The sequence below is a fragment of the Camelus dromedarius genome, chromosome 10 (assembly GCF_036321535.1).
Source record: "Camelus dromedarius isolate mCamDro1 chromosome 10, mCamDro1.pat, whole genome shotgun sequence".
NCBI classification, from domain to species: domain Eukaryota; kingdom Metazoa; phylum Chordata; class Mammalia; order Artiodactyla; family Camelidae; genus Camelus; species Camelus dromedarius.
In genome coordinates this window covers 54,688,372-54,710,754 of record NC_087445.1, presented here as the reverse complement: position 1 = coordinate 54,710,754, position 22,383 = coordinate 54,688,372, and the positions used below count along the sequence as shown (strand labels likewise).

At 40.4% G+C, this 22,383-nt stretch overlaps 1 protein-coding gene across 4 annotated transcripts in view; it reads right to left on the bottom strand.

Moving 5' to 3' along the window:
* FKTN (fukutin) overlaps window positions 1-22,383 on the bottom strand; it is an 80,017-nt gene that overhangs the window by 8,157 nt on the left and 49,477 nt on the right. For 2 of the 4 annotated variants that reach the window (XM_031450140.2, XM_010978697.3), the window contains exons 10-11: window positions 20,376-20,473; window positions 15,737-18,860 (exon numbers count right to left, since the gene is read on the bottom strand). In XM_031450140.2, coding sequence (XP_031306000.1) covers window positions 18,676-18,860; window positions 20,376-20,473 — 283 coding nt within the window. In that variant the 3' untranslated portion in view covers window positions 15,737-18,675. Of the gene's footprint in view, window positions 1-5,349; window positions 5,469-15,736; window positions 20,474-22,383 lie in introns of those variants that run through there. The other 2 variants (XR_010382766.1, XM_010978699.3) reach the window with 2 other exon arrangements.

Sequence of the window (22,383 nt, the reverse complement as noted above, 5' to 3'; positions counted from 1 at the left end):
ACAAATGCATGAAAGCTTAGTGGATAAAAGCAAAGGACTTTGGAGTTGCATTACCCAGGTTGAAATCTCTGATCTACCCACTTATGTGATCTTAGGCAAATACTATCATTCCTCCCTGCCTCAATTTTCTTATCTGTAAAATGGGGACAATAATAGGATCATTAGGATTAAATGAGAAAAACAAAACAGGTAAAGAATTTAGCACTGTGCCTAGCATACAGACTACTGTACATTTTACTGTGGTAAATTGTATTATTGTTACATCTACTGGCTCCCTTCCTTGTGAGAGGATTATATAGCTAGGATTATATAGCCCCGCCCACTCTCCCTGACTGGCAGTGCTTTCCCTGTAGATGAAGGGAGAGCACTTCCCTGCTCCCCACCACGCCCCACTGCAGGCTTGGCCATGTGACTTGCATCAACCAATGGAACGTGAGCAGGCTTGACATGGTGGTGCTGGAGCAGAACCTTTATGAGTGATTCTTGATTGGGCTCAGTCATGAGGAGGTAATGTTTGGGGTTGCTCTCTCAGCCTGGAAGTCATGGAGCAAACCCATAGCCAACCATAGCCCTCAGGTAACATGAGTGAGGAATAAATCTTTGCTGTTGTCCCCTTCCCCCCTCACCCCAAAATAAATACAGATCTTATTATAAATAAAAAAAGCTGTTGCACAAATTATTAGGTTCTCAGAGGGCAGGAAAGTGAAGAAAATCTGTATGTACCTTCAAGGAGTTCACAGTCTTTAGGAGGAAGAGGATAGGACAAAAATAGCGAAATACAAGATAAACAGTCTTGAGTGCCAGAGAGTATGAAACTGGAGTTAGGGAGGCAAAGATTCTAGCTGGAGGATCAGCGATTGTTCGTGGAAGGGATGTCTTTAGGCAGGGCTGCCTCTGACATTTGTGGGGCCCAGGACGAGGGTACAAATGGAGACTCCTGACTCATCCCCATCCCCAACACAGCTCTGTCCTGCTCTGTGAAGGACCTTGTGTATATGATACGGATGCCTAGCCCACATAGACTTAAGGGAGAGCCTTGTGCAGACTCTGAAAACAGGCTTGGGGCCATTTGAGCAGAAATGCAGGGGTTCTGGATACACAGAGTATGGTCTGGATTCAGGGGTCCTAGAAACCCAAAGTGTGGTACCTGGTGGGCACTGGAGGAGGGCCAGAGCAGGGCCATCAAAGCACAGAACCCAAGACAGGGGCCTGGGTGGAGGAGTGGGAAATGCTGGGTAGCAATTACACATATAGGAGTGGAGGAGAGGGCAGCCCATGTGAAGGCAACTGTGAGCCTGGAACATGGGAGTGATATGTTTAGATTTACAGGTTATAGGGAGGCAGTCAGAGGATAGATTGGAGGATGCGTAGGAGAGAATTAGCAAGTCAATTACGCATAGGCACAAAAGATGCCTTGAAGAACATAATCTAATATTTGCAGTTAACTTTGTCCTGATTTGTCCTTTCTGCCGGGCAGTCTTCTTTGTGTGCTGTGGGGGGGAACTGCTGCCTCCCGGTGCCTCGTGGTGCTCATGCTTTTCCGGCCTGCCTACTGCATCTCAGTTCTGATAGAGTGCGGGTTAAGATTTTAAACCCAGAACCTATATTGCCCTTTATCTCAGCCAAAAACCTGTGAGGTAATGTATTCTTAATGGCATGTTCTACAGTTGTAAAAAAGAACTGGAGTAACTGGGTAGCAAGATTGGAAATGTGTGAGGCTAAGTGAAACAACAATAAGTGTAAAATAGGATCTGTGTATAACTGGACAAGGACAGAGAGACAGGACGAGGGGAAAGATGAGTTCTACAGAGAAAGGAGCACAGGTGTGTTGGCACAGTGGAACCAGGGTCAGCATTCGTCTCTTCCACGCTATTGTTGGTTTTATAATGTTTGCATGGGGTGGGGGAACCATTTTGGTGCAGCAACCCACTAGCAGCGATTTTTCAGAGTGACGGGCCCTCTCCCATCCTGGTCTCCCAGTGTGGAGCATTTTAGGGGTGAGGTCTTGCAGGGGAAGGGGCTGGAGTAGGAATTTACATAATCCGATTACTGGGGGATTAGGTTTGGGCAGCTAAACGCCTCTGTGTGCTTGAGCTAAAACCCTTACTATTCATGGCTCTCACCGCCCCCTGGAGAGACTGCACCTGCGGGCTCCTGGGGAGGGACGAGGGGGCTGGGGAGGGAAGGGAAGGTCACTACAAGGGCTCAGGGCTCAGCATTGTCAGGCTCTCTGGTTCTACTGGCTTAATTGATCTGTCTGGACTAGCCTGTGAATACTGGATCTCTAGTCCTGCGTGCAGGTTGTCAGCATCGGGAAAGACCAACCTAGGTTTTCAGAAGGGATTTCTGTGAGCCTAGGTGGTTGGGGGCCAAGGCCATTCTGGCTAGAGGTCAAGCAATAGCTCTATCCAGTCTCAAAACTCCCTTCTTCTCCCCTCATTCTTAGCCGCTTTCCCTCTCCCATTCTGCATATCCAGCCCCCAGAGCATCCAGCTATTTCTTCATTTATCCAGTCATACACCATCCCTCCTTCCACACATCTGTTCTTAAGCTTCCATCCACTTACTCATCACACAAATTACCTGGTTCTTGATAGTTAATAGAATTTACTAGTAAATCCTAGGGAGGTTTTGTTCCTTCAAGTGTTTGACATTTCAAGTCAATTTTGGCATTTTGACATATAAACTTTGACACTTTCACATTCATTAATAAAGCGTTATATACATTTATTCAAAGCTTTGAAAAGTATCTCTACATTTATGTTATCACCTTCCTCATTCCTCATGTTATGACTTCTCTCTTCCTCATTAGCTTCGCAGAGCTTGTCCATTTTATTTTTCTTTTTAAAAAAACTACCTCTGTGGGTCATCATTTTCCCAACTTCCTACTGTATTAATTTCTACCGTATCTTTTAATTTTTTTAATTTTTAATTTTTTAAGACTTTCCAGGTTTCATCTTTTTTTTTTAATTAAGGTAACTTTGGTTTACAATATTATGTAAGTTTCTTGTGCACAGTAATGTATTTTGAATTCTGCACTCACTACGGCGTGCTCATCACCAAAAGTTTAGTTTCTCGTTTGTTGCCATACAGTTGACCCCCTTTAGCCATTTCACTCCCCCATTCCCTTCTCCTCTGGTAACTCCCACTTTGTTCTTTGTATCTACATGTCAGTTTTGGTTTGGTTTGGTTTTTGTTTTTTTTTAGTATTTCACATATGAGTGAAATCATACTGTATTTGTCTATCTGACTTACTCCATTTTCTACCATATTCTTATTAAATCTGTTCTTTCTCATTTGCTTATGTTTATTTTGTTCTTTTTCCACCTCCCATTCTTAGAGTGTTTACTTTTATTAATTTTCATTCTTTCTTGTTTAGTAAGAAAAGCATTTCAGGCTATGATTTTCTTCTGATATATCTTTAGCGTCATCCTGCATTTCCACTTGCAGTGTCTTTGCCATTCGTTTTAACATCTGTTGTTTATTTTTATTTTTGAAAGTTTTTTAAGAATTTCCTTATTGTATTTTTTGGTAACCATTTGCTATTAATTTCTAATTTTATTGCAGTGTAGTCAAAGATAAGCCCTGTGTAGTTTTTGCTTTAGGGTATTTATTGAGAATTTCTCTTTGGTAAAACATATGAACACCTTCTATAAATGATTCATAGGTAACAGAAAAGAAGGTATATCCCTGTTTGAAAAATAAAATGTTTTTAATACATATCCATTAAATTAATCCTCTGTGTTCTTGGGAATTTTGCTCTGTTTGATCTGTTAGAGAGAGTTGTGTGAAAATCTCCCACTACTGTTTCATGTCTGTTTCTTCCTTTTTGTTTTCTCCAGCAGTGTTTGCTTTAAATTGTTATACCTTGAGATACAATGCGTTTGACACATAAAGACTCATAAAAGTTTTATTGACTTAGAGAATTGTGCCCTGTGTCAATACAAAATGACCCTCTTTGCCTTGCTTTTTGTCATGCATTCTACTTTGTTTTATATTATTACAACCCAGGTCTTTAAATTCGCATTTTCCAAATAAAACTGCATATTTTTTACAACTAAATTTGTGGGTGTGTGGGTGTGTCTCTTGGTCATAGGTTTTATCTTTCTTTGAAAGTTTATTTGGAAAATTTAAATTCCTTTGAATCCTCTGGGTTTTTGTTTAAGATGCCCCTGTTTCCATGTTGAATTCGTCAAAATAAGTCTCATTCTAGTTTACTTGCTGTTGCTGAATGAATGCAGGACTCATTTCTCAAAACAGCTGCCTCCAGCCTGCCCTGCTTCCCATCAGAAGTCACATGATTGTTTCTGTGAAGCGAAGGCTTCTAAGGCTACAGAGGGAGTTTTTGGTGAATATTTGTTTTTTAAGAACATCCTGACCGTTGTATGGAGGGGGCCAAGAGATGATGTGAGGAGACTAGGACACAGGAATACAGGTGAGAGGGGACAATGGCTTGACCTTGGGGATGGCATGAGCACCAACTCGGGGTCAGACACCGAATTCTCTACCTCTATTATGTGGCCCCAAGTACTAGGTGTCATGCTAGGCATTTCACCCCATCTTCTCATTTAATATGAACAATTACATATTTTGATTATAAAGTTACATAACAAGAAGTTATTATCCTAGACAAAGCAAGATATTGCTCCCAAATAATTTAGTTCCCAAATAAACTTAGTATTTAGGGAAATACTATAATGTATGTCCAAAGAAACACGCCTTCACATGCAGCTGACTCTGCTTTACTAGAAATTCTTACTCCAACATCTTTCCAGAGCCAGCAGAGGCTGTAAATTCTCACGGATGTTAATGTCACTCCATTCACAGGACCCACAGGGCAACCGAGTGATGAGCTCACCCTCCTCTGAGGCCCTTCCTGCCTCCCCTAATTTAACCTCCCCCCGAATAAAAAAAGAACACAGCAAGTAACTGCATTATGATGAAAGCAAGTGATGTGGGAAACCAGGGCATGTGAGAGAAGTACACTGACAAGGCTCACATCTCCATCCAAGAATTTGGATGGAGGCCAGAGGGGAGAGACCTTTGGTCTTCTCTCATAAGAAAAGAAGAGATATAGCTGTTTCATCATCATTTGAGGACTTCCCTGAGGTCATTCCCTAGTCATGACAGAGAAGGAAAGACACTAGAATCTTTAGACCAGAGTCCCCGAGGCACACAGGTTTCATGGCCCTGGACGCACTCATAGTTAGGAACAACAAAGGAAAAAATTATACCAGTTTAGGAAGAAACAAACCTGCTGTCCACTGGGTTTCTTCCCCTGCAGCACACAGTGACTTTCGCTGATGAAGGAGGAGAAACGATATTACCCTGTAAACAAAGTTATCCTTACCTGGAAGCTTGCCACGGCCTGCCGCTTAGTCCAGGGACCAGACACCCTCCATCTAAGAAGCAGCGAACGTGGAACCTCAGGTATGGATGGCCCTCAACTGGATCCAAATGTAAGAAGCCCTGTTTGAATTAAGAAGGGGGCGGGGAGAGTGATCCATCCCCAATCCGGAATCAGATTTGCAAAGCTTCAACTGCCCTGCTGATGCCCTTTCCTCCTGTCTCCCCTCTTCCTCGTCTGCTGTCTAACCCTGTGCCCTGCAGAGGATAAGTACAATGATGAGGTTACTGGCTTGGATTGTAAGAAGAGGAATCTGTTAATTGGTTTAGAGGGTCACCGCTGCTTTGTAACTTTCTCAGTTAAATTCTGGCTACTTATTTTAGAAATAAAAAGCTGACCAAAGTGGGGAGGGATAGCTCAGTGGCAGTGTACTTAGCATGCACAAGGTCATGGGTTCAATCCCCAGTACCTCCATTGAAAAAACTAACTAATAATAAATAAGTAAAAATAGACCTATATTACCTCCCCCCAAGGGAAAAAAAAAGCTAGTCAAATTGCAAAAAAAAAAAAAAAAAAAGTACTCTTCTGGGCCTGTTTTCTATAAAATGGGAATAATAAATAAAATACTCATTGATATGCTGTGGACTAAGTGGGATAAGGAACCGAGAAATACCAAGTGGAAGGCAGTTCAGTGCAGTAGCTAAGAGAAGGCCTTATATTAGGCTTTGGAGGCAGCTGACTGGTGTCTGAATCCCTGCCGACACCAGCGGCCATCCTGGGCAAGTTACTTAACCTCCCAGTCTCAATTTTCTCAGCTGTAAACTAGAAATAATATAAACCTCATGGCCTATTGTAAAGGTTCAGTGCATGAATGTATATAAAGTCAGTGATTTGGAGTAGGTGCTGTAAAACGGTGGTAATAGGCATCCAATAAAATCATAGTTGCTCAATAAATAATCACTTTATTTTTATTCTTAGAAACACTCTACCCAAAAACTAGTTGGGGAAGATGAAAACATGCCTCTAATTTCCTCCAAAGGGTACTTTGATTTTTTTCTTTCATTCGCCCAACCCAGTACCCTGGCTGTCACCTCTCTCCTTCCAGTTGCTTTGGGTCCTGTGCTGCTAAGCAGCATTTATTTCCTTTCACTGTTTGAAGCAAACAGAGCCCAGGGCTGGATGAGGGAGATGTCAGAGAGGGGAAGGAAAAGCTTCTCTTGAGCATTAGGCTCTCTCTTACAATTAATTTCCACACTCCAGCTCCCCGACCCAGGACCCCTTGGTAACACACACACATTTCCCCACCAAGACACCTGGTGTTCAGGCCAGATGGGTGTTTCTGTCCAGAGCAAACGTTGACCATTGCAGCAGAAAGCAGGACGCATAACTGCCTCAAGTGAGTGGGCTTTTCTTCCCATAGTTACCAATTAGCGGGACACAGCCCTGGGTGTGCCCAGCTGCTGACACTCTCAAGACCAGGCTGGCTTAGCCTCAACTTTGTAGTCCTGGAGCTGTGAGTCATTCTGTCTCCAGCCAATAAACCCAAGAGCAGTGGGAAAGGCAGGGTGGTGGGGGTGGGCAGAACCAGGTACTGGAGAAAAGAAAGAGACTAGGGTGTGACTCCCCTTTTCCTCTTTATATTCTCTGGTCTTTTTGTAAGAGACATGATTTATCAATGGGTCCCCTAGATGAGGATTTAGATGCTCTGTGGGCAGCAGATAAGGGTGCAGCCTTTTTGCAGAAAGTAAATTCATTGAATACTCCCCATAAAGTCAATTATGTCAGGCTTATCAGCTGTCCTCATTCCTCACTCAGCCCCCTGGGGACCAGGACTGGACATAAAGGCCACAGCTCCAGGGGCTGGAGAGTGGAGGTGCAGGATTGGGCTGGGGCGGGGTGGGGAAGGGTTGCAGCCTGGGCTGAATTTTAGGCAGGTGGGGGCAATCTGCCAGGCCTGAGCTCCCAGAGCCCTCAGCTTCCCAGACTGACAAATCCCAAACCAAACACATACACGGAGGGGATGAGGGAGGCACCCCCCTTACCCCTCAAATCCAGCAGATGTTTTCAGGAGGCTCCCCTGGGGCTTCTTAGGAAAATTAAAAGATGTTACTATAAATCTAACCAATGAAAAAACCTTCAGAGGAAACCCTGACGTCTCATCACAGTTCTCACCTGTGCTTTTCATAACACAGATACTTTCGCACTACTCAAGAGCACATCCATCTTTTCTAGCTGGTAGAGATTTGGTTTCTTTGTAAATTATCTGAAACAAGTGGGTTACCAGCTGGGATTTCAGACCTGATTCTGAGACTCACAGTGTAGCCGAAGCTGACTGTTTAACAAGATGCAACATGTACTTGGCTCCGCTCCACTCACCGCCCCCATGATCCCAGCAGATGGGGTCTCAAGCCTTCCCTTGGAAGCTTTGCTCCTAGTATAACCAGAAAGGCTCCTCTTTACCCTTTGGGGACCAGAGTCTCCAGAGGTGAACAGATGATAGGGAAATTAAGACCCAGAATTGAACACCTCAACTGGGCCCATATCCTTTCCTGGTTTCTGCTTTCCCCAGCTCCCAGAGCTAAGCCCTGTGTTGTCCCCCCAGGGAGAGCCTATCCTGTTCTGGCTTTTAACCGAAGCAGCAGGTGTAGAAATGACTTCAGTGCAAAGGGAAACCTCCTACGTTCCTTGATGGAAATTTAATTTTGTGCAGCCCCTATGGGAAACACCATAGGAGGTTCCTTAAAAAACTAAACATAGAGTTACCATATGATCCAGCAATCCCACTCCTGGGCATATATCCAGAGAAAACTCTCATTCGAAAAGATACATGCACCCTAATATTCCTAGCCGCACTATTTACAATAGCCAAGACATGGAAGCAACCTAAATGTCCATCAACAGATGACTGGATAAAGAAGTTGTGGTATATATATATACAATGGAATACTACTTAGCTGTAAAAAAGAATAAAATAATGCCATTTGCAGCAACATGGATGGACTAGAGATTATCATACTAAATAAGTCAGACAGAGAAATACAAATATATGATACTACTTATATGTGGAATCTAAAAAATAGTATATATGAACTTACTTACAAAACAGAAAGAGACTCACAGACATAGAAAACAAACTTATGGTTACCAAAGGGGTAAGGCTGGGAAGGATAAATTAGGAGTTTAAGATTAGCAGATACAAACTACGATATGTAAAATAGATAAACAACAAGATCTTACTGTATAGCCTAGGGAACAATATGTTAATATGTTGCTAACCTTTAATGAAAAAGAATATGGAAAAGAATATATGTATGTATATGAATAACTGAATCACACCATGCTGTACAGCAGAAACTAAAACAACATTGTAAATCAACTATATTTCAATTTAAAAAAAAAAGGGGGGGAGGGTATAGCTCAAATGGTAGAGCACATGCTTAGCATGCATGAGGTCCTGGGTTCAATCCCCAGTACCTCCTCTAAAAATAAATAAATAAATCTAATTACCCTCCACTCCCCCACCCCAAAAAACTTAAAAGAAAAAAAGAAATGGCTCCAGCCTCTTCCCCATATGACCACTGTGCCCCCTTGTGTCCCCACTCCCCCACCCCTTTCCAGAAATTGCCTTCATGTCTTTCCCAGAACCTAGGACCTCACTATCAACTCTCCTGCCCCAATTTATCCAATTGAGTCTTGGCTCTCAAATACCTGTCTAATTCCTGGACTCCCCTGGATAAGACCCTGCCCTGGTCCCAGCATGCTTTCTCTCTGAGGCCTGCCACACTGCACATGAACCCCACTTCCCAGAACACTTGGGCAACACTGCTATAGATGTTCTCTGGTCTCCTACTATGATATGAGAGAAACCTGGCTCTTAGCAACTTATGACAGAATATGAGGAGAGGACAGCTTCTTAAAAGCTAAGCCTCTCTCTCTGGGGGCTTACCTTTTAGTTTTTCTGCTAAGCAGGATCTGGCTGGGTTAAAAGGTTGCACAGTTTAGGCTCCAAAACAAACTCTTACACACTCCAACTATGAGACTATCATTCTTCTAAGATACCTGAAAGACATTTGGTGGTAATACATTTTCAGAAAATTAGTCCCTTGGTCACCTGTCCTGCAACATTCTCTAGAAAAGATTCTTCAAAGTATTGAGACTAACTAGAACAACAAAAAAATTGAATTTAGAAGTTTGTTTTATATTTGTTTTTTCCAGTTTTCCCCATGTTTATTGATTTACATAGTGTTTATAATACTGTAGAAACATGTACTTTTATAAGCAAGAATAACTGAGATGAACAGGTTTGGGAACAAACACAGTTGCCTTGTTATGTGTACCACTCAACTGACTGGGCTAGAAATGTGTGAGATGTAAGAAAGTAGTCCTGCAGCTTCATGAATTTTAAAGTTTAAAAAAAAAACTGGTGATATATATGAAATTAATTAGTTACAGAGACCTAAGAACAATGACACCAGCTGCCAAAGGGATTTTGCTGATAAATCTTATTGGGGAAAAAGTCAACTATAAAGGACACAAAAGAATAATGAGAAAAACTTTAAAGAGATTTATTAAATTTATTTATTAAGTTTACAGAGCAAATCAATAAAGAATTGGAGGGGAGCAAAGAAGAAAAACAAAACAAAAACCTAAAAATCTGTCTTCCAAAATTTGAGACAAGATCATTCCTTCTGATTTTATTATGAATGTTTGTAAAATGTTTAAGGATACTCTAGTAAAATCATATTCAAACAATGGTGCATAGTAGTCATTTAAAAAGAAAACCATAAAAGAGACAACTACAGTATTTGGTGTTTTCACTACTTAAAATTTGAGCCATCTTAACATCTATGCAGTGATATCTCATTATGGTTATAATTTGCATTTCTCTGATAGTTAATGATGTTGAACACTTTTTAAAAAGTTATATTGATTATCAACATTATAGTCCTGTATTTTTACCTATTATTAATGACTTGTACTCCTTCCAGAATATGTTTTTACATTAGCTACCTTTACTTTGCAGTTTGTATGTAGTTTTGGTACTTGCTACATGGGGGCCTGACTACTCAGGGAAACTTTCTTTACTGAAGAGGAAGGTGTCAAGTTAGGTTAGAAATAAAAGCAGTAGTAATTTTCATTAAAGGTGGAAATTTTCCCCAAATCTCCAGAAAATAATACATTAAGGAAGAGGGATATGCTGAAATTCAGCAGATTTTGTACTTCTTGTGTCCAAAGGAAAAAATAAGAGCCCAAACCACAAAGTGTGCTGAAGCAGAGCTGAGGCACCAGCTGAACACCTGGAAAGTCTGACTACAGAGTCACCCTCATACCAGTGACGACACAGAAAGTGGTTTCTAATTACCAGCTGAGCAAGATCTGATTTATAAATATTTACTTCAGGAAGAGCTCATCATGTGTTCAAGGGAGAAATTACACAAAGAAAAATGTAACTACTCCACCCCCCAGTTTTATTGAGATATAACGGACATATAACATTGTATAGGTTTAACATGTACAACATAATGCTTTGATACATGTATAAATTGTGAAATGATTACCACAATAAAGTTAGTGTTAATTCCATTACCTCACAAAGTTAGAAACTTTGGTTTCCTTGTGATGAGAACTTTTAAGATCTTTCTCTTAGCAACTTCCAAATATACAATACAGTACTGTTTACTACAGTCATCATCCTGTTATTTACATCCCCAGAACTTATTTACAACTGAAATTTTGTACCTTTTGACCACCTTCACAATTACTCCAGCCCCTACTGCCTACTTCTGGCGACCACTAATCTGTTCTGCTTTTTGAGTTTGGTTTTTTGATTTTTTTTTTTAGATTCTACATATGCGGTCATATAGTATGTCTTTCTCTGTCCTATTTTTCTTAACATAATGCCCTCAAGGTCCACCTATGTTGTCACAAATGTCAGGATTTCCTTCTGCCTTGTGGCTGAGTAATATTCCACTCCATATATACGCCACATCTTATCCATTCATCTGTTGATGGACACTTGGGTTATTTCCATACCTTGGCTATTGTAAATAAAGCTGCAATGAGCAGGGGCTGCAGCTATTTCTTCAGGATAGTAATTTCAGGTCCTTGGACTATACAACCAGAAGTGAGATTGCTGGATCATGTAGTTCTACTTTTAATTTTTTTAAGGAAACTCCATACGTTTTCATATGAAGTGGCTTGTATCAATTTATATTCCCACAATAGTGTACAACTTTTTCCTTTCTCCAACCACATCCTCACCTGCACTTGTTAGCTCTCGTCTTCTTGCTAACAGCCATTCTAACGGGTGTAAGGTGATATCTCATTGTGGTTTTGATTTGCATTTCCCTGATGATTAGTGATGTTGAGCAACTTTGCATATATTTGTTGGGCATTTGAATATCACCCTTGGAAAAATGTCTATTCAGTTCCTTTGCCCATTTTAAAAATTGGATTTTTTTTTTTTTTTTTTGCTATTGAGTTGTATGAGTTCCTTATATATTTTGGATATTAATCCCTTATTATACATGTGATCTGCAAATATTTATTTCCAACTTGTAGGTTGCCTTTCATTTTGTTGATTGTTTGCTGTGCAGACGTTTTTGTTTGATGTAGTCCCACTTGGTTATTTTTGCTTTTGTTGACTGTGCTTTTGGTGTCATATCCAAAAAAATCACTGACAAGACCAATGTCAAGGAGCTTTTTCCCCGCGTGTTCTAGGAGTTTTATAATTTCAGGTTTCACGTGTAACTTTTCAATCCATTTGGAGTTAATTTTGTGACTGGTGTGATATAGGAATCTGGTTTCATTCTTTTGCATGTGACTCTTCAAACTTTCCCAGCCCCACTTATTGAAGAGACTGTATTTTCTCTATTGAGTATCCTTGGCTCTCTTGTCAAATATTAGTTGACTGTGTATGCGTGGGTTTATTTCTGGGTTCTCAATTCTGTTCCACTGAACTATATGTCTGTTTATGCCAATACCATACTGTTTTGATTACTATAGCCTTATAATATAGTTTGAAATCAGGAAATATAATACTTCCAGCTTTGTTCTTCTTTCTCAGGATTGCTTTGGCTATTGCTTTTGGCCATTTGTCTAACAATACTGAACATCTTTTTAATGTATTTATTTGCCACTGAAATGTCTGTTCATGTCTTTTGTTCACTTTTTTTAAAACATTTTTTGAGTTATAGTCATTTTACAATGTTGTGTCAAATTCCAGCGTAGAGCACAATTTTTCAGTTATACATGAACATACATATATTCATTGTCACATTTTTTTTTCGCTGTGAGCTACCACAAGATCTTGTATATATTTCCTTGTGCTATACAGTATAATCTTAATTATCTATTCTGCATATGCCTGTCAGTATCTACAAATTTTGAAATCCCAGTCTGTCCCTTCCCCACCCCCCACCCCCTTGGCAACCACAAGTTTGTATTCTATGTCTATGAGTCTGTTTCTGTTTTGTATTTATGTTCTTTATTTATTTATTTTTAGATTCCACATATGAGCGATCTCATATAGTATTTTTCTTTCTTTCTGGCTTACTTCACTTAGAATGACATTCTCCAGCGACATCCATGTTGCTGCAAATGGCATTATGTTGTCATTTTTATGGCTGAATAGTACTCCATTGTATAAATATATCACATCTTCTTTACCCAGTCATCCGTTGATGGACATTTAGGCTGTTTCCATGTCTTGGCTATTGTAAATAGTGCTGCTATGAACACTGGGGTGTAGGTGTCTTTTTGAAGTAGGGTTCCTTCTGGATATATGCCCAGGAGTGGGATGACTGAGTCATATGGTTAAGTCTATTCCTAGTCTTTTGAGGAATCTCCATACTGTTTTCCACAATGGCTGCACCAAACTGCATTCCCACCAGCAGTATAGGAGGGTTCCCTTTTCTCCACAGCCTCTCCAGCATTTGTCATTTGTGGACTTTTGAATGATGGCCATTCTGGCTGGTGTAAGGTGATTACCTCATTGTAGTTTTGATTTGCATTTCTCTGATAATTAGTGATACTGAGCATTTTTTCACGTGCCTATTGATCATTTGTATTTCTTCCTTGGAGAATTGCTTGTTTAGGTCTTCTGCCCATGTTTGGATTGGGTTGTTTGTTTTTTTCTTATTGTGTCGTATGAGCTGCTTATATATTCTGGAAATCAAGCCTTTGTCTGTTTCATCGTTTGCAAAAATTTTCTCCCATTCCATAGGTTCATTTTATTTTACTTATGGTTTCCTTTGCTGTGCAGAAGCTTGTAAGCTTCATTAGGTCCCATTTGTTTATTCTTGCTTTTATTTCTATTGCTTGGGTAGACTGCCCTAGGAGAACATTTTTGAGATATATGTCAGATAATGTTTTGCCTATATTTTCTTCTAGGAGGTTTATTGTATCTTGTCTTATGTTTAAGTCTTTGATCCATTTTGAGTTGATTTTTGTATATGGTGTAAGGGAGTGTTCTAGCTTCATTGTTTTCCATGCTGCTGTCCAGTTTTCCCAACACCATTTGCTGAAGAGGCTGTCTTTATTTTATTGTATATTCTTGCCTCCTTTGTCGAACATTAGTTGACCAAATGTTCATTTTCTAATTGGATTTTTTTAAGTGTTCAGTGTTCAGTTTCTTTAATACATCCTAGATACTAGTCTTCTATCAGATACGTAGTTTGCAAATATTTCCTCCTAGTCTGTAGCTTGATTTTTCATCCTCTTCTTGTAAGCTTTTGCAGAGCAGCAGTTTTCAATACTGATAAAGTCCAATTTATCTAATTTCTCCTTTTATTGATTGTGCTTTTGGTGTTAAGTCTAAGAAAGAACTATTTTCCTAGCCCTGGATCATGAAAACTTTCTCCTTTTCGTTTTCCTTTAGAGTTTCTTGGCTTTACATTTTATATTTAAGTATATGATACACTCACTTTGAGTTCCTTTTTGTATAATGCATGAAGTTCTCTCTCTCCCCCCTTTCTTTGGCCTATGGCTGTCCAATTGCTCTAGCACCAATTGTTCAAAAGGTTATCCTTCCTCCATTGAATTGCTTCTGCACTTTTGTCAAAACTGCACATTTGTATGTCAATTTCTGAGTTCTTTTTTTCTGCTCCGTTGATCTATGTGTTTATTATTTTACCCAAACCATTTTGTCTTGATTACTGCATTAGTTTGCTTGGGCTGCCTGACAAACTGAGTATCACAGACCCGGTAGCTTAAAACAGAAATTTATTTTCTCACAGTTCTGGAGGCTAGAAGTCCAAGTATTGGCAGGATTGGTCTCTTCTGAGGGCTTCTTTCCTTGGCTTGTGGATGGCCATCTTCTCCCTAAATCTTCCCATGGTCTTCTCTCTGTGCCTGTCTGTATCCTAATCTCTTCCTATAGGGACACTATTCATCTTGGATTAGGCCCACCCACATGATTTATTTTACCTTAATTTTAGAAGTACTGTACTGGTGGCAAGATTACTATCTTACTAGGTTGTTTATGAAATTTAGTGGCTGTTATTTCCACTTCCAGCTTCAAAAATAAACACAAAACATCTCAAGTGATTAGAAAAATTTTATTCATCATCTCAAACTGGATTATATATTACAAATTCTGATCAAAATAAAAATATTAAAGGTATTTTCAGTAGTACCACAAAACTATTTGTACCTGAAGATAAAATCAAGGGTAAACTGGTAAGCATACACTGAAATTTACTCATGTTTAAAATATCACTTTGTTTAGAAAATTCACAAACATGTTTTTCTGGTTATGATGTGGGACACACAGGTAGCTACATATGACTTTCATTTATCAAACACATGAACTATTCCCCATGCTCTGAATGAGTCATCAGAAGGCTAAAAAAATCTCGTTATTTTTTAAAATGGTACATGAGACAGTAGTTTATTGTTTTATAGAACAAAATACAGTACTTCTAATTCTCATACTGCCTTTCAACCCCACTGTGAAAGTTGCTCATAAGCACATAGCCGTTTGGCTGGCTCATAGGTTCCTACATAATATTGGCATTGGGTTGGGTTGGGGGATGGCATTCTGAGACAGAAGTTCTGAGAATATAGAAACAGAGATTTCTCTTTAGAAATATGTATACTTTAGCACAGGTCCTGTACAAAAGGTATCACTATTGAATTGGTCTGTTGACTTATAAACTATAACCAGGATTTCAGTCTGCTTTGGAGCAGCTTGTTTGCTTATTTGTTTGTTTGTTTACTTAATGGAGGGACTAGGGGTTGAACCCAGGACCTCGTGCATGCTAAGCATACACTCTACCACTGAGCTATCTCCTTCCCATTGGAGCAGCTTAAAATAGCATAATAGCATCACATACCCTGTCGATTCTTGCCTAGTTGAGATAGAAACACAAATCTGGGCAAAGAAGGTAGAAGTGAGTGTTTTCAGTTCTCCTTTATTAATACTGACACAGGCATTCATCAGTATGGATACTTAAATGAAATCAAGTATTCCAGGTTCTCTCCCCTTCCAAATCATGGTTTATGTCTGATTTTGGCTAGGCAGAGATTTACTAACAAGGAGGTGAGGGTCTGCCTCCAGGAAAAGCTAGAAAATTGAAAAAGAAGTCCAGGGCAGAGTGGGCACCAAACCTAGGGCAGCACAGAGAGTGAGCTGCTTGGGACCCAGGAACTAGGTAGCATATGGCATGGCATAAGGAGACCCTAGAAGATAACACCGTGACCAATAAAATGAAAATACATGTTCTATTCAGAGAAGCAGGCAACTTGGTAATATCTCTGAATTCATAAACTATACAATTTGTCCTTTGCCTTGTTACAATAAAACAGTTTTTTCCCTAAGCAAATTCAGTCATGAATTCATTCATTCAGCAACTTAATTGTGAGTAAGATTGTGTCCTACCATAGTTTCTTTAATCCCATTTGAAGAATAATTTTAAAAAGGACTTGAAAGTAAGAAATGGAACATTTTTTGAGTACTCACCTGATCCTAGATCTGACATTAAGCACTTTATATTTCATTTAATTCTAACCAAAAACCCTTAGAAGTATCCATCATTTCCCCAAGTCACTCATGTGGAACTTGAGGCCAGGAGGGCCCCCACCACAAATTCCACACAGTGAAGCTGGGATTCCAACTCACGCCTAATTCAAAAGTTTGCAGCCCTTTTATGTTAACATGCCACTTTCCCTAAGTAAGATGTCAGAGGTGACTAGCCTGGGTCCTAATGACAGAGAAAGAGGAGGAGGAAACAAAAACAGCCACCGCAACTTTCTTCAGAGAAATCTTTTTGAGTGGTCAGGAACTAGAGTTTCCTCCACGTTTTAAAGTGTTTACAAATGATGATTACATGTTAGAAGGTGGGAACACGGCACTTTCTCTGACAGTAGGTTTTGAGGGGAAATTTCCCCTGGGGATTTGTAACACTGAAAATGAAAGAACTGTTCATTTTCCAGAAGGTGAAACTAGGGGGAGACTTAGGAAAACTTGAAGCCTTAGGCTTTTGACACTGGGTGAGAGTTCAGGCTGGACTGTGGGAATTCATTCCCACTGTGTTTCCCAGATGCAGCTCTGGTCCCCAGCCTCTAAACCCCTGCTTTCCTATCTCACATCTTGCTCTCCTGTGTGCCATTTGAAGCTTTGTAGCCTGTACAGCTAGAAACAATGGTTTATGGTCAGAAAGAAAAAAATAAATAAGTGAGCACAATCTATTCTCAATTACTTGCATCCATAAGAGAGTATCGATAAAGAGGAAGAGAATGCACCCTTCAGAAATGGGCACTTAGCAGACTGATCCTAATATTAAGAGTATGATGGTCAAAGGCTGATGCCTCCAAACATGAACAGTTTCACGTTTTGGAGATAAGGTATTTTTCAGATAAAGGTATGACGACAGTGTAAGCATTTTGGACGAGAAAGAAATACTCCTCCTTTGTTGCCTCAGGCTCTCAATCTGAGCAGAAGATATTAAGTGGGGAAAGGCAAAAACATCCTGGAAGCTCCTCTGTCAAGCATGTCAAGCAGGGTTAAAGATGCTGTGGTGTGATCGATGAAACACTCACGTGCTAGAACTCATGGTTCTCTTGAGTGAGGGCCTCAACTGCTTCTTGCTCAAATCACTCCTTTCTGTTCTTTTTCATTGAGCCATAAAATAAATGTCGCAGTGAGGCCCCCCTCTGGCTTTTAAGATTCAAAAGCTGGATGATTTTCACCTGAGTGCTAACTTGTTTTGGGGGGAATGGTGGCAGACATTCTGCCATCTAGTGGTCATATTTCAGGGTTTGTCCCACTGCCCAGCTTCTCAGGGATACTCAATTTGGAGAACTGAGGTTTAACTCGAGGGTCCAGAGGTCAGCAGCTGCAGCAGAGGAGAGAAGGACAGTGCTCCCTGCTTAGAGAAGGTCCGAATGGCCACCTGGCTGTCAACTGAGAAGTTGTCTATCTTGTCTCTCAGGACCTCTCTGGGAACATCCATGGGTGCCTAGCTTCCTACAAGTTAATATAAGAAGTTTTCTCCTGGCAAGGCAGGCAAACTGTACCTGGAAATGGTCAGATTAGGAGAATTATTGTTGGAATAGTCACGTGAGGAAAGAAAGGTGATCTGATGAGGTGTTGATGGTGGAGCCAAGGTCTGTGGACACTGAGCAGAGTGTAATGGTTAAGGAGCATAGGATGAAGTATAACTGAATCTGTATCAGAGCAAGCCTGGTCTTCAGAGTTTGGGAAAAGGTTTCATTCTCCCAAGGGAGGGTAGGACCCAAGATCTGAAGCCTGTGAAACCAGAAGACAGTCAAAAAGGTGTTCTTAGAGTGGTCTATGGAGGGAAGGATTTGGAACCTCTGTCAATGCGGCCAAGAAAGCTTAGATTTTTGAACACTTCAAGACCTTGGACTCCAGGGACATATAAAAAAATAATAATAATCTAAATAGGGTATGAGCAAGACCCCCTGGAAAACAGTGGGAGTCCCAGTTTGAAATGGGCAGAAACATGTAGTTTATGCACTTTTGGACACTAAGCATGAGTAAATGGTCCTCACGAAACAGGGTAGATTTTGCTCAGGAACACTAGTATTTATTTGTTATATTTTTTTCAACCATGAAAAAAAATTAGGTTCAGCTATTTAGAATTTGGGTCTGATTCCTATGGGCTGATTTTGTAGCAAAGAGAAAGCTCATTACAATGGCCTGTCATCTGGGGACAAGTTTACTCGTAATCTATAAAGGTCCCTGAAAACGTTATGTTATTTATGAAAAGACCTAATAACTATTTACTGAAAGCTCATCCTAAGAGAGGAAGGTCACTGGTTATCATTTATCGAAAAAGTTTTGTTGTTTTTAGAATTTGGAGTGGGTTAGCTGTAGGTTGTAGGTTTTCCCAGCTCTGTTCTTGGGAAAACCATCAGCCCATTCTCTCGGACCTTCTGGTTTCCATTTCTGACATCTGCATTATCCTCTAGTTTTAGAGGGAAATCTGCCAATCTGGTCCACAAAGTAGTCGTAAGCAGCCTAGATACAATGCAGGACTTAGCTTCCTTTCCTGGAGAAAGAAAAAGGTAGCAGTGCTTACTGTACCTACATGTTCCTCCCCCTGTCACTCAGAATACATAATTACAGTGACTCTTGAAGAGATGGGGAGACACAGCCATCTCAGCCCACTCAGGGATGAGTGGAAACTGGAGGGTTTCAGAGTGGGTGGAACTTGATAAAGTAGGGATGTCTGAGTTCTTGCCCCATCAACAGTCAATAGACAGAACAACTAGGAATGGATACAAAGTTTACAAACACTATGATCTGGGGTGGGGGACAGCTGTCAGGTTTGCCATTTATCTTCACTTTGCAGTCCTGATGTAGTGTTGGAAAAGGAGAGGGAACAGGTAGGTTTACATACCATTTAAATTGGTTTACAGACCGTAAGTGAAAGATATGGAGCTGTAATTGATGAATGAGTAAGCTGGAGGGCACATTTAGAAAAATTAGAGGTATTTCTATTAATATTTTAGTGTTAACATTAAATTGGGAGTACAAGGATTATAAACTCAGAAAATAGCAAATGTCCATGAGTTGCTCATATTTTTACCTACTGATCAAGAATGAAATAAGGGAGATAAGTTTTATGAAATCACAACCCTTTCAAAATCATGTCTGGTAGCGTGGTCTCACTTGAGTGATTTGTCAACAAGTGCTATCAGAGGTCAATGAAAATATTCTCACAGTGGCTGGAAACTTCAGCATCACACAAGTATAAGCTTTCTTTTCACTTCAGATATGAAAACAGAAGGTCTATGGAATTGTACGTATCTTTGACAAGGCTAGAAACCAGCTCTCATTCTCTTATACTATGCCCTGTGCTCTGAATCAATCCCACATCAGGTTGCCCGCTGCTTGTAAAATGAATCTGCTAGCATCTTTTCTTGACGTCACCTGACATCTGTTCCCTTGAACGTTAACTCAGCCTCCACAACCTTAAAGGTAGCACCAACATACAAGCTTAAACGAGTTATTATTTTTTTTTTTTACTAGCATATCCTTCCTTAGCTGTGCCTGGCAAGCCCATCTTCCAATACAAACATCTAACATTCTGAAAGCACTTACAGAACACATCATATTCTATATAAGCTCTTCAAAGGGTGAGGGTGTCTCTGTCAAAGGAAAACTGGGGTGCTTACCAAAGGGAAAAAAAAGAGGCAGGCATCTGGATCATTCATCTCTGCTTTTCCACTGTAACCTAGCATTGTACCTGACACATGGAGACTCCTTAATAAATGTAAAATGATGGAATTAAATCAGATGGCTCAGGAGTTAGGACTCCCTCTGTGTCTTCGAACTTGTAATTTTTCTTTGGCTCCTACTCACGTTTGACAAATAGACATCCATCTTTTTAAACAGTCATCTACCTTTTTTGCAGGAGGGGAGTTCTACCATTGCAACCTGCTGTCTCAGTACAACTGGATAACCTCATCCCACTCAGAAATAGGCCAGATTCCATTGGGCTGCACATTGGGGGGAGAGTGCTTCCAGTCCCATGTCTTCACAGGAATCTTCCAAGTCTTACCATAGTTGGCTTCGATGTACTCGATGGTTTCACAGGGCACATGAACCTTCATGTCTACAAACTCAGTCCAGCACAGAGTAAACTTGGGAAACAGGTATCTGTAGCAAAAAGGCAATGCAGAGAGGAGTTAGGCTTCAGCAGCAGCAGTTTTAACTAAGGACCCCACTGCTGGTGTACTGTTGGCCGAAGGACAGTCCTCTTCCACTAAATAGCTTTGGGGATAGGTAGAGGGGACCTTTTGTTGTTTTTGACTATCCAGTGTCCCTTTCCTCTTCCCATGTTAAAGCACCTGGTATCCCTTCCCTATTCCCAGCTCATTAAGTTTCAGGAGGGGCCGACCCCACTCCTAGGCTCCAGAAACCGGTTAAAAAAACACTTAGGCGTAACCAGTAATTTATAGTGATTGGATCAGGGATGGGAATTTATACAAATTAGGCAAATGAAAGTCAGCCTTGGAATTTCTTTTGGAAGATTGAGGGAAGAAGTGTTCTTTTTCTGAGGCTTCTAAGCTGGTAGGATGGAAGCTGAGCACTACTGGTGGGTAAGACCCTCTATGTTGGATTTTGAGCAAAAGTTCACAACCCCTCCAGCCCTTTCCCTCCCCACCACCCACAAATGCAGGAAAAGAGATTTAATGCTTGGGTGTCCTGCACTTCAACAATACTTCTCTTAAAGGAAACAGCTATACAAACCACCTTCTTCCAGCCCTGCCTTTTATTTTATCCCCATTTTTATGTCTCTTCTCAGCCCCAAACCTACTTTTTTCTTGCTTATTTTTAATAGGTTACGCATCATTAAATCCTCATGAAATTCAAACTGCTAATAAAAGAAACTAACTGAAGAACACTAAAATAAACAGCACACATGCAAGGTGAAATCTTTTCCTTCACAGCGTGGACTGCTCAGGGAATCAGAGCACGCACGACTCTAAGCTGTACTCCCAGCCTTCCCCTTGGTTCCATCCCTCGTGTGAACCCACCTTTTTTTTGCCTTTATTTCTTTCATATCAAATGCTGAAGAATATCTCCAAGTTAGCCCAAGGAATATTAGTTAAAACGAGTTTAACTCAATTTACAGCACAATTACTCTGATTGGTAAATAAGTTTCAGAAATCATACCAAAACATGTCTCTTAAAGGTACTCTGGATCAGCAGATGAAATTCTATGCATTACAAGGGAAAGCTAAAACTAGCAGGTTTTTTAGACTTGAGTTTGTATTATAGCCCTATATTCTGTGTTGCTGTTTTCTGAGAAATGGTTTTTCTCTTCACAACACGGGAAGAACTTTCAGTTATGAGATTTGAAGTGGCAATAGCAGGTATCACAGAGATTTAAAGTATCAGAGGATTAAAGAAAAAAGGAACAGAGAAAAACCAGATGCCAAAGTGTAATCATACTGTAGAAATGGGATCTCACTGGGATGTTCTCCAAGGAAAGGTCACTCTCATATATTTGGCTTTTGAGTATCATATTTTACCGCCAGATGAACATGAAGCCATAGATGAAAATGAGAGGCTGAACAAATTCTAAAGAAAGCAACAAGTCCCTTCTACCCAAACCAATGGGTGCTGGCAGTTAATAGACAATCCCAGCTGGCTTCTGTGAAAAGAAGGCCACAGCACATCTCAAAGCTGAGGAAGAAATAGGATACAGCATAGCTCCACCATCTGCTGGTCCCAATTTTACTCTGCACACTCATATTCATGGAATTGCTTATTTTGTCATCAGACATATCCATCCATCACCAGCCGTCACCCTCCCCAATCAGATGCTGGTCAGCAAAATGTCCACCTGTCCCACCCTATCAAGTTGACACACTGAAGTTGAAATGAGGCAGAAATCATGGTCTATCTCATAATACAGGCCAAGAAACTTCTCTCTTAAATATTAGCCCCTGCAGTCTCATCAAAGAGGTGAAAGAAAGAAAAATCACAGGTTCAGGACAGATAGGGTGGGGGTGAGAATACTACAGATTTTATAAAGGTCTTTATAAAATGAAATGTTAAAA